Here is a 12,102-nt window from a genome sequence, read left to right on the forward strand (position 1 = left end):
ATGGTACCCGCCGCGAGCCTCAATAATCATCAGACCGTATACATCAGTATGTATTATTTCCAATAAGTCAGTGGCTCGCTCCATTGTTCCGGAGAACAGAGTGTCTTAGTCATCTTGCCCATGAGGCATGGTTCGCAAGCATCAAGTGATTCATAATCAAGTGATTCCAAAAGCCCATATGCATGGAATTTCTTCATGCGCTTTACACCAATATGACCTAAACGGCAGTGACACAAATAAGTTGCATTATCATTATTAACTTTGCATCTTTTGGCATCAATATTATGAATATGTATATCACTACGATCGAGATTCAACAAAAATAGACCACTCATCAAGGGTGGATGACCATAAAGATATTACTTATATGAATAAAACAACCATTATTCTCTGATTTAAACGAATAATCGTTTCGCATCAAACAAGATCTAGATATAATGTTTCATGCTCAACGCTGGCACCAAATAACAATTATTTAGGTCTAAAACTAATCCCGAAGGTAGATGTAGAGGTAGCGTGCCGACGGCGATCACATCGACCTTGGAACCATTTCCGACGCGCATCATCACCTTGTCCTTAGCCAATCTTCGTTTAATTTGTAGACCCTGTTTCGAGTTGCAAATATGAGCAACAGAACCAGTATCAAATACCCAGGCGCTACTATGAGCATTACTAGATCATTGATGGCGCGCGTTGCTGCGCCCGTCTATTTTGACTCATGGTTGTTAGGGATATAAAGTAATTTGCATGCATTTGTATGTGTAAGTATAAGTATTATGCTTTTCTTGTGCTTTGTTCTTATCATCTTTATTTTCCAATATAGTGGTATGTAAATGAAAAGTAATCTGACTGGTTAGCAAGAAAGTAGTGTGGTATGTGTTGTTATGCGCGCCCAATTTTTTTATATAATAATACAAACTCCTACTAATGCATAGTGGCATGAAATATGAAAATTGTAATACTACTTTTTTTTGTCTTTTAAGAACAACAATGGTAATAGAATTTCCTGCTAATAAGTAGTGGAATGATATATGAAAAATTAAATACTAAACAAGTTTTTGTCTTTTAAGAACATTAATGAATTGAACTCTTTCTCATTTAAGAGAACATAGCACTGATCAATATACTTGTTCATAAAAGAACAATAAACAATAGACATAGGAGACTAAATATGTCTGCTTGAGTAGTAAGACCAATCACTATACAAAATATACACCACAAACACATAGCATCCAAAATGGCCTCACAAATTCCCCAACTTTGAGCAAAAGGAACTCAAGATTCAAGGGCCTCACGCAACTATATGATATGCAATATTTAGAACGTTGAATAATGCCCTTGCAGGTTCTCATGATCTCTTTCAAGGCTGCATATATCCTGGTTTTTGAAACATGATTCAAAGCCAATATTTAAATCTACATGAGAATTTCAGCAAACACTCATTTGAGAATTTACTTAACTAAGACAATATATGTGTAGCTACTTGAAGGAGCAAACCTTACAATATGCAATTTGCTTGATTTGCATCTCCAGCTACTCCTGGTTAAGTGACAAAAGAACAGCTGGAAAACCCTTCATTTTGAAGTGTTGTACTCCCTCCATCTCAAAATAAGTATCTTAACCTTACTATACATGGCATCAGGCTGCTACTTTTACCTTCAAACATGCCGCAACAATAGTGACTGAAGACGCATACATACTACTACCTTACTTGACTTAAGATCTTTGTTTTCCTGACAACTATCAACACTGCAAAAGACATTAGTCATGTCCTGAGAAGCACTCAGAGTTGAACTTCTTGTATATTAAAGAATGGGCATTACCCATGATAAGAGCACAAAATGCTTACAGACAGCATTGAGATGTGCTCCTTCCTTAAGATTCACAATAATCTGCTAAGTGTTATATGTGCGCACACACCCTGCACTTTAAGATCGTGTTGATAACGCCACAGAAGTTTAGAAGGAATGTAGCCCCTGTTGGCACAACAATACATGATCAGACCAAAATCTCAGACCAAATCAGTGTTCTTTTTTCACGTACCATTGAACAGAGATTCATTAGCAATTTTTTCAGAGAATAGTTCGCCGTCATGCTGGGCACTGATACAAGCCCTCAGGTACCCAACATGCTTTCGTGTGGATACTTCATATGTGCCCCTTGAGACTCCAGAAACCCACTCATACATGTACCTACTTCTTGCCTTCTTACCATCATGTTATCTCCAAGTATGTACCTGATCCGCAAAATGGCAATCACATATTATCCCTCTATGTTGTTGCAAACACATACTGATTTATGAATGTTACCCATAGAATTAAGTATGCTGTATTTTTGCACAAGAAAAATATGAATCAAACTATTCTTATTTGTGGAATTACTACATAAATCTAAGGAATTTACTGAAGATGTGCAGCGCAATGCAAGAATCCTGAGTCTGAAAAGGCTGCGACTTACCCAGTCCGGTGCATGAAATCCAGTTGTAGATGAGGTTGAGCACGCGTAGGTTCATCAGTTCCCAGAGCCCCTCGACATTTGTGATCTTATTCCACGACATATCCAGTGAGTGCAGACCCTTCGACAGCGATCTGGGTGGTATATTTATGTTATGAAAATCTAGCGAGGAAATTCTTCATTTTGATGCAAGGGAATAAAACCGATGCTATCGATACAACTTCTCGTCTTATTTACAACTGATGTTCAAAGTCAAGATACCTATATCTCGCAAAATCAGCATAAGACTATCACAACGTCATACATGGCCGCACAAAAATTCAGGATGCCTCAACGTGAGCATGCTTCTCTCAGTAAAAAAATGTGACCATGTTGTTCAGTAAAAGAGCAGTACCTCCTCGTATGCTCTGGGAATATTGGATGTTCTTTAGGTGCTCCACGCTTTGTTTTATTGCCTTGTTGAATTTGGTCTTGCTCCCGGCGAATTGTACGACTAACACAGTTAAACTTATTCAGAAAAAAGAGTAAAATCATGAGTGAATTTTCAATAAAATGGCTCTATTATTTCAAGGTATAAGCATGGCCAAAAAGATGTACATGATTGATATTAGATACTTTGCACAAGAAAATCTTAACTACAGAAGAAAAAATTGTATAAAAATACATATGGACGCTGTTGTTATATAGTTCCTAAAGCCGCAAGGATGACTGAAATCCTTGAAGCGGTAGCATTTTCTTATTTGTCCAGAGGGATACTAATCCATATCTTTTTTTTCTGGCAGTGAAATCTTTGTTGTTCATTGACGAAAGTAAACAGGACAACTAATGTTCTTATAGGCTGACACTGTATACGTTTTTTCCTCTTCTAGTACTACCCCTTTACTCCCTGAATAGCTTTGCGATTAGCCTGATCAGTCGTCTCTTTGGAGTTAGCTTGTGTATAAATTGCTGCTGGGAAATCATGTATACGAAACAAATGTCCTTATACACCATAGGAATAGGACTGACTACATTCTTTGAGGGACAAACTGGACAACTGATTTCAGATCCTCAATGGTGCATAGATATAAGATGTAGGTACTGGAAAACAATTGTACCTATCCAGGAGCAAATTCTCAGTTCCGACTGATACATACACTCTGGGATATAGAACCTTCGAGAGAACGAGCAGGGCAATTCCTATAACAAGCAACAGTCAACAAGAAGTCAGATGCATCATAAGGGGAGTGAGCAAGATGCCAAGCAAAATGGAAACTGTGAAAAACATGTCTGACAAATGACTACAAGGAATGAAGAAAGGAAAATATCCTACACAGAATGATATATGAGCAATCGGAGGATGTAGTAATGCAGCGATGGCAGAAATTATTTCATCATCGGCACCAGAGAGGTTGACTGTGTGGAGGTTGGAGAAGGCCGCGATCATCGGCACGACCTTGAGGCCCATCCTAGGGATGTGCGCAATGGAGGAGAAGTCGTTGAGGCGCTGGACGATGTTGTTGGTCTGGGCAACGTCGTCCACCGCCGCGCAGGCAGTCCAGCCGCCCCGTTTGGATCGGGCCATGGGGTTGCCTCAGAGATCCATCGACCTCGAGCGGTAGTGGTTCTAGTGGCAGTGCCAGTGGCGGCACAACTTCACCGGAGCACTTTTGCTTGAACGAGCAGCCATGGCGTCGATCAGAATAGCCTGCGGCGGCGGATCCCCTTCCCCCCTCGCGTTGAGCAAATTTTTTCAGGAGGGACAATGATGGATCGATCTGGGGACGGCGGACGCATCCCATCCCATCTCTCCCGCACAGCTCGGTGGATCCAATCAACCAACGCACACCGGCCGCTCCTCTCCATTCTGCGCTGCTCCACTACGCGCCTCGCACGCGGTCGCTCCCATCCGCCGCGCCGCTCGCGTCGGCAGGCAGCCGCCAATGCAATCCGAGGGCATGTCAGGCGGCACAATCGGAACAGAGCAGGGTCGTGAACGTGGTTTAGGGCTTCGTCTTGTGTTGGATAGGATGATAGAAAAGGCCAGCATGGTAGAAAAGGCCCAGTAGGCCCAATTGAACGTGAGAGACCCAAAAATGCCACCGGAGTAGCTGCCTGAAAAGCCCAGTGCAGCCTAACGCGCGAGTTAGCCTGCGAACGAGATTTAGGTGGGACTAATAACGAATCCGATGGCCAAAAACGACTAAAAATGACGATCTAACGGCCAAAAATGTTGATGGCCTGAGAGGGCTGGGAGGGTGCTCAGTTTTAATATATGTAAATAGGTACACATCAATAACATGTATATCAAATATACCTTTAATTTCACTTTGCCATCCTTCTTATCCGCCAAATACTTGGGGCAGTTCCGCTTCCAGTGACCAATCCCTTTGCAGTAGCAACACCCAGTTTCAAGCTTAGGTCCAGACTTGGGCTTTTTCTTGGGAGCAGCAACTTGCTTGCTATTCTTCTTGAAGTTCCCTTTCTTTCCTTTGCCTTTTCTTGAAACTAGTGGTCTTGTTAACCATCAACACTTGATGCTCCTTCTTGATTTCTACCTCCGCAGCCCTGAGCATTGCGAAGAGCTCGGGAATCGTCTTGTTCATCCCTTGCATATTGTAGTTCATCACGAAGCCTTTATAGCTTGGTGGCAGTGATTGAAGAACTCTGTCGATGACACTATCATCCGGAGATTAACTCCCAGCTGAGTCAAGTGGTTATGGTACCCAGACATTCTGAGTATGTGTTCACTGACAGAACTGTTCTCCTTCATCTTGCAGCTATAGAACTTGTTGGAGACTTCATATCTCTCAACTCGGGCATTTGCTTGAAATATTAACTTCAACTTCTGGAACATCTCATATGCTTCATGCCTTTCAAAACGTCTTTGAAGTCCCGATTCTAAGCCGTAAAGCATGGCACACTGAACTATCATGTAGTCATCAGATTTAGCTTGCCAGACGTTCATAATGTCCGGAGTTCCTCCTGCAGCAGGCCTTGCACCTAGCGGTGCATCAAGGACGTAATTCTTCTGTGCAGCAATGAGGATAATCCTCAAGTTATGGACCTAGTTCGTGTAGTTGCTACCATCATCTTTCAACTTAGCTTTCTCTAGGAACGCATTAAAATTCAAGGAAACGATAGCATGGGCCATTAATCTACAACATAGATATGGAAAAACTATCAAGACTAAGTTCATGATAAATTTAAGTTCAATTAATCATATTACTAAAGAACTCCCACTTAGATAGACATCCCTCGAGTCTTCTAAATGATCACGCGATTCATATCAACTAAACCACATCTGATCATCACGTGAGATGGAGTAGTTTTCAATGGTGAATATCTCTATGTTGATCATATCTACTATATGATTCACGTTCGACCTTTCGGTCTCAGTCTTCCAAGGCCATGTCTGTACATGCTAGGCTCGTCAAGTTTCACCCAAGTATTCCGCACATGCAAAACTGTCTTGCACCTGTTGTATGTGAACGTAGAGCTTGTCACACCTGATCATCACGTGGTGTCTCGGCACGACAAACTGTCACAACAGTGCATACTCAGGGAAAACACTTATACCTTGAAATTTAGTGAGGGGTCATCTTATAGTGCTACCGTCATACTAAGCAAAATAAGATGCATAAAAGATAAACATCACATGCAATCAAATATGTGACATGATATGGCCATCATCATCTTGTGCCTTTGATCTCCATCTCTAGAGCACCGGCATGATCTCCATCGTCACCGGCTTGACACCTTGATCTCCATCGTAGCGTCGTTGTCGTCTCGCCAACTATTGCTTCTACAACTATCACTACCGCATAGTGATAAAGTAAAGCAATTACATGGCGATTGCATTTCATACAATAAAGCGACAATCATAAGGCTCCTGCCAGTAGTCGATAACTTTTACAAAACATGATCATCTCATACAATAACGTATATCACATCATGTCTTAACCATATCACATCACAACATGCCCCGCAAAAACAAGTTACACGTATCTACTATGTTGTTGCAAATTTTACGTGGCTGCTACGGGCTTCTAGTAAGAACCGTTCTTACCTACGCATCAAAACCACAACGATTTTTCGTCAAGTGTGTTGTTTTAAGTTTCAATAGGGACCGGCCGTAGTCAAATTTGATTCAACTAAAGTTGAAGAAACAGACACCCGTCAGCCACCTTTACGCAAAACAAGTTGCATGTCTATCGATGGAACCGGTCTCATGAACGTGGTCATGTAAGGTTGGTCCGGGCCGCTTCATCCAACAATACCGCCGAATCAAAATAAGACGTTGGTGGTAAGCAGTATGACTACGATCGCCCACAACTCTTTGTGTTCTACTCGTGCATATCATCTACGCATAAACGTGGCTCTGATACCATTGTTGGGGAACGTAGCATGCAATCTCAAAAAAAAATCTACGATCATGCAAGATCTATCTAGGAGATGCATAGCAACAAGCGGGGGAGAGTGTGCCCACGTACCCTCGTAGACCGAAAGCAGAAGCGTTAGCTTAACGCAGTTGATGTAGTCGAACGTCTTCGCGATCCAACTGATCAAGCACCGAACGTATGGCACCTCCGAGTTTTGCACACATTCAGCTCGATGACGTCCCTCGAACTCTTGATCCAGCAAAGTGTCGAGGGAGAGTTTCGTCGGCACGACGACATGGTGACGGTGATGGTGATGTGATCTGCGCAGGGCTTCGCCTAAGCACTAAGACAATATGATCGGAGGAGTAAACTATGGAGGGGGCACCGCACACGGCTAAGAGAACAATTGATGTACTTTGGGGTGCCCCCTGCCCCCGTATATAAAGGAGGAGAGGGGAGGAGGCCGGCCCTAAGGGGTGCGCCAAGTGTGGGGAAAACCCACTAGGACTCCTAGTCCTAGTCGGTTTCCCCCTACCTTCTCATGGAGGGGGAAAGGGGGAAGGGGAGGGAGAGGGGGAGGAAAGGGGGCCGCGCCCCCCTCCCCTTGTCCAATTCGGACTGCCCATGGGGGGGTGCTACCCCTTGTAGGTTGCCCTCTCTCTCCCCCTATGGCCCATAGTAGCCCATTACTTTTTCCGGGGGATTCCGGTAACCCCTCGGTACTCCGATAAATATCTGAAATGCTTTGAAACCATTCTGTGTCCAAATACTGTCGTCCAATATATCAATATTTACATCTCGACTATTTCGAGACTCCTCGTCATGTCTGTTATCTCATCCGAGACTCCGAACAATCTTAAGCCACCAAAACACATAACTCATAATACAAATCGTCATCAAACGTTAAGCGTGCGGACCCTACGGGTTCGAGAACTATGTAGACATGACCGAGACACATCTACGATCAATAACCAACAGCGGAACCTGCATGCTCATATTGGTTCCTACATATTCTACGAAGATCTTTATCGGTCAAACCGCAATGACAACACACGTCATTCCCTTTCTCATCGATATGTTACTTGCCCGAGATCTGATTGTCGATATCCTCATACCTAGTTCAATCTTGTTACCGGCAAGTCTATTTACTCATTTCGTAATACATTATCTCACAACTAACTCATTAGTCACATTGCTTGCAAGGCTCATCGGGATATGCATTACCGAGAGGGCCCAGAGATACCTCTCCGATACTTGGAGTGACAAATTCTAATCTTGATCTATGCCAACCCAACAAATACCTTCAGAGATAGCTGTAGAGCATCTTTATAATCACTCAGCTACGTTGTGACGTTTGATAGCACACAAGGTGTTCCTCCGATATTCAGGAGTTGCATAATCTCATAGTCAAAGGAATATGTACAAGTCATGAAGAAAGCAATAGCAATAAACTTAATGATCATTATGCCAAGCTAACGGATGGGTCTTGTCCATCACATCATTCCTCTAATGATGTGTTTCCGTTCATCAAATGACAACATATATCTATGGTTAGGAAACTAAACCATTTTTGATTAACGAGCTAGACTAGTCGAGGCTTACTAGGGACTCTGTGTTTTATCTATGTATTCACACATGTATCAAGTTTCCGGTTAATACAATTCTAGTGTGAATAATAAACATTTATCATGATATAAAAAAATATAAATAACAATTTTATTATTGCCTCTATGGCATATTTCCTTCAGCCAAGCCCATGCTACTCTCTCCGTCCGGATTTATTAGACCCAAGAGCCGAAGCACAAAGACGAGGAAAAAACACACTTCGGGAAATAAATCTCCTACACCACATTTTCAAAAAAAAATCTCCTACACCACATGAAGCGGGCGCGCATAACGTCTCGCTTGTTGCGAGACGTAGGGCAGCCTCGCCTGCGCGCGAGCGAGCGCGAGACTGGGCCAGCCCAGCTCGTGGCAAGCCACTAGCAACAGCCTTGTTTTTTCTGGGTTTTTACGCGTTTTATTTTACTTTTTACTTTCTTTTTTTACTTTTGAAATACTTCTAAATATATATATTTACAAAATAAATTTTAGATAAAACATTTGAAAATGTTAATCATGCATTTTAGAAAAAATTTAAATGTATAGAATTTTTTCGGTGTATACCTAAAAGTACAATGTGTATGAAAAAATAAACATAAAAATATAAGTTTTCTAAAAAGTTAATCATGTATTTTAAAAATATAAATGTGTATAAAAATGTTTCCGATATACAAAAAATGTACGATGTGCATGGTAAAATAGATATAAAATATATAAATTTTAGAAAATGTTAATCATATATTTAAAAAAGTTAAATATGTATACAAAAATGTTTCTAATGTATAAAAAATGTGCAAAATATGTAAAAAATTATAAATAATGTTAATCATGTATTTGGAATATGCTAAACGTTTATACATAGAATGTTCTTGATGTATATAAAAAATATACAATGTTTGTGAAGAAAGGGGACCTAAAAAATAGTATATGTTTATAAAAATGTTAATGTTGTATGTCCTAAATGTTAAACGTGTACCTAACAAATGTTCCTGATGCCTAAAAAAATGTACTACATGTATGAAAAATTAGACATCAGAACAATATAAGAAAACGAAGGAAACAAGAAAGGAAGGAGCAAAACCAGTAAAAACCATGACAGAAATGAAAAATATGATGAAAAAACAAGGAAAAAAAACCATGAAAGAAACCCGGCAGGAAAAACAGAAAGAAAAAATGAATATAATGAGTAAAATCTTCAGGCGAAGGGAGCATATATCGCGCTACATGCAGTGGCTACCACGCACCAGTAACGATGCACCAGAGGATAGCTCTTCTTTTACACATCAATCGTATAAATAACCAGCGTGATGGTAATATGACGGACCTAAAAATACGTAGTCACTTCCCTGGCTTAGGGGCTCAGTAAACGGAGAGTATACATAGTACATACTACTCGCTTCGTCTAAAAATAAGGGTAGCTAGTTTAATAAATCAGTGACATTTATTTTAGCACGAAGAGAGTACTAAGTGGTGGAGGCATGTTAGACTGTATTTACATGTGTATATTGTAACGTTGTATACCACCTCATTATATATATATGTGATAGGCCACCCCTAGAGGGTTGTGCCGGTTCCCCCAAAGCCTATTGTCTTACATGGTATCATGCTAGGTTACGTCCGCTTCCGCCTAAAAACCCTAAACCGCCGCCGCCGCCGCCGCCACCGCCGCCGCCGCCGCGCCGCCGCCGCCGTCGCCCGACTGCTATGACGTCCGCCGCTGCGTTCGCCTCCACCGCCACCGGTTTTCTGCCGGCCTCCCTCGCGGCACTTCTCTCGAGGCCGCTGGATGCCGCCTCCCTTCAGGCGCCGATCGGGACACGGAGCGTCGGCTCCCTCTTCGCGCTCCCGCCGGCTGCTACTTCGCCCGGGCAGGCGCTTGTGGTCCACACCACCGCCGCCCCGTCAACCGCGGCTGTCGCGCCCTCGGCCACTGCGCCGCTGGTGGCGGAGGACGTGGCGCTGGCAGGCTTCGCGGCGTCAACCGCGGCCATCGCGCCCTCTGTCACCGCGCCGGCTGCCCCTCCGACTGTCTCCACGGTGTTCTCACCTCAGCCAGTCTCCTCGATGGGATCGCAGCCGCCGCCGCCGTTTCACTTCGGCCATCTCATCACCATCAAGTTGTCGTCGGACAATTACATCTTCTGGCGCGCGCAGGTTCTTCCGCTTCTTGGGAGTCACTACCTGCTTGGCTATGTCGACGGCTCTCTCCCTTGCCCTCCTGCGCTGGTTGACAGCGTGCATGGTCCGGTCTATAATCCGGCTCACCGTGTCTGGACAGGGCAGGATCAGGCGAACCTCTCCTCCATCCAGGGGTCGCTCTCTCCGGCCGTTGCTGGGCTTGTTGTCTTCGCCAAGACGTCCCACGAGGCATGGACTATTCTTGAGCGCTCGTTTGCAGCACAGTCGCAGGCTCGTGTATCTGGGCTCCGTCGCCAACTTGGGGAGTGTCAGAAGCTTGACTCCACCGCCACTGAGTTCTACAACAAAGTCAAGAGTCTCGCCGACACGCTGGCCTCCATTGGACAGCCCCTCACCGACTCCGAGTTCAACTCATTTATCGTCAATGGTCTTGATGAGGAGTATGACGCCCTAGTCGAGATCATCAATGAGAGGGGCAACTCCACGCCCATGCCAGCACACGAGGTCTTTTCACGCCTCCTGCTTACTGAGAAACGAGTCGAGACGCGCCGATCCAGGGGCAACGGCGCCCTCTCGGCAAACGCCGCCACCAAGGGTGGTCGCTCCTCTGCTTCATCCAGGGCTCCTTCGGGGCAGTCACCACCACCCGCCTCGGCTCCTCCTCCTACTGCGACGCTACCAGGGGCTGGCGGTCCACGTGTGTGCCAGCTTTGTGGTCGCGATGGGCACTGGGCCTCGAAGTGTCACAAGCGCTTCCAGCGGGGTTTTCTTGGTCTTGGCAATGACGGGAAGGATACACGCAACTTTGCTCGTCAGGTCGCCATGGCTGATCGTCCGCCGCCGCAGAAGCCACAGGGACACACTCAGTCCTACTCCATTGATCCCCACTGGTACATGGACTCTGGGGCGACAGAGCACCTGACCAGTGAGATGGGGAAGCTTCACACTCGTGAACCCTACCATGGCTCCGACAAGATCCAAACCGCCAATGGAGCAGGTATGCACATCTCTCATATTGGTCAAGCATCACTTCTCACTAGACATGCCAATAGGAGTCTTCAACTTCGCAATGTTCTTCAAGTTCCATCTGTGACACGTAATCTTCTTTCAGTTCCTAAACTCACTCGTGATAATAATGTGCTTTGTGAATTTCATCCTTTTGATCTTTTTATTAAGGATCGGGGCACGAGGGACATTCTTCTTAGTGGGCGGCTCTGCCAAGGTCTCTATCGTCTGGAGCATCCTGGCGTCGCTCGCGTCTTCAGTGGAGTTCGGATATCTCCGTCACAGTGGCATGCTCGTCTTGGTCACCCGGCCACACCTATTGTCCGGCATGTTTTGCGTCGTCATGAGCTTCCTAGTGTGTCTAGTAATAAAGATGTAGCAGTGTGTGATGCTTGTCAGCAGGGGAAGAGTCATCAACTTCCTTTTTCGGAGTCCAGTCGTGAGGTGAAACATCCTTTAGAACTTGTGTTTTCAGATGTATGGGGTCCTGCTCAGACTTCTGTTAGTGGTCATAATTATTATATCAGTTTTGTTGATGCTT

General features: G+C 44.1%; 1 protein-coding gene across 7 annotated transcripts; it reads right to left on the minus strand.

The window, feature by feature from the left end:
- Positions 1 to 1,027: 1,027 nt before the first annotated feature.
- LOC123160476 (uncharacterized) lies at positions 1,028 to 4,439 on the minus strand. 7 transcript variants are annotated; one of them, XR_006480232.1, is made up of 6 exons: positions 3,767 to 4,438; positions 2,849 to 3,633; positions 2,458 to 2,588; positions 2,044 to 2,236; positions 1,824 to 1,976; positions 1,028 to 1,749 (listed from the first exon to the last, which is right to left on the minus strand). XR_006480232.1 is itself a non-coding variant. In XM_044578290.1 (6 exons), exons 1-4 carry the CDS (start codon positions 4,016 to 4,018, stop codon positions 2,512 to 2,514), a joined length of 510 nt encoding a protein of 169 aa, XP_044434225.1. In that variant the 5' UTR covers positions 4,019 to 4,439; the 3' UTR covers positions 1,769 to 1,976; positions 2,044 to 2,236; positions 2,458 to 2,511. The 7 variants fall into 7 exon arrangements, 1 of the variants encoding a protein (XP_044434225.1); XR_006480233.1 differs by having other exon boundaries at positions 1,029 to 1,749; positions 1,850 to 1,976; XR_006480235.1 differs by lacking the exon at positions 1,028 to 1,749 and having other exon boundaries at positions 1,769 to 1,976; positions 2,849 to 2,947; positions 3,552 to 3,633; positions 3,890 to 4,434.
- Between the last annotated feature and the right edge of the window lie 7,663 nt (positions 4,440 to 12,102).

The sequence above is a fragment of the Triticum aestivum genome, chromosome 7B (genome assembly GCF_018294505.1).
Source record: "Triticum aestivum cultivar Chinese Spring chromosome 7B, IWGSC CS RefSeq v2.1, whole genome shotgun sequence".
Lineage (NCBI taxonomy): Eukaryota > Viridiplantae > Streptophyta > Magnoliopsida > Poales > Poaceae > Triticum > Triticum aestivum.

Excerpts from the sequence above, each read along its gene's own strand:
- LOC123160476 (XM_044578290.1), bottom strand. The coding sequence starts at position 4,018 with ATGGCCCGATCCAAACGGGGCGGCTGGACTGCCTGCGCGGCGGTGGAC. Across the intron at positions 3,634-3,766 it reads TTGCTCATATATCATTCTGT|GAATTGCCCTGCTCGTTCTC; the intron begins GTAGGATATTTT and ends TGCTTGTTATAG. Across the intron at positions 2,948-3,551 it reads GAGAATTTGCTCCTGGATAG|TCGTACAATTCGCCGGGAGC; the intron begins GTACAATTGTTT and ends TAACTGTGTTAG.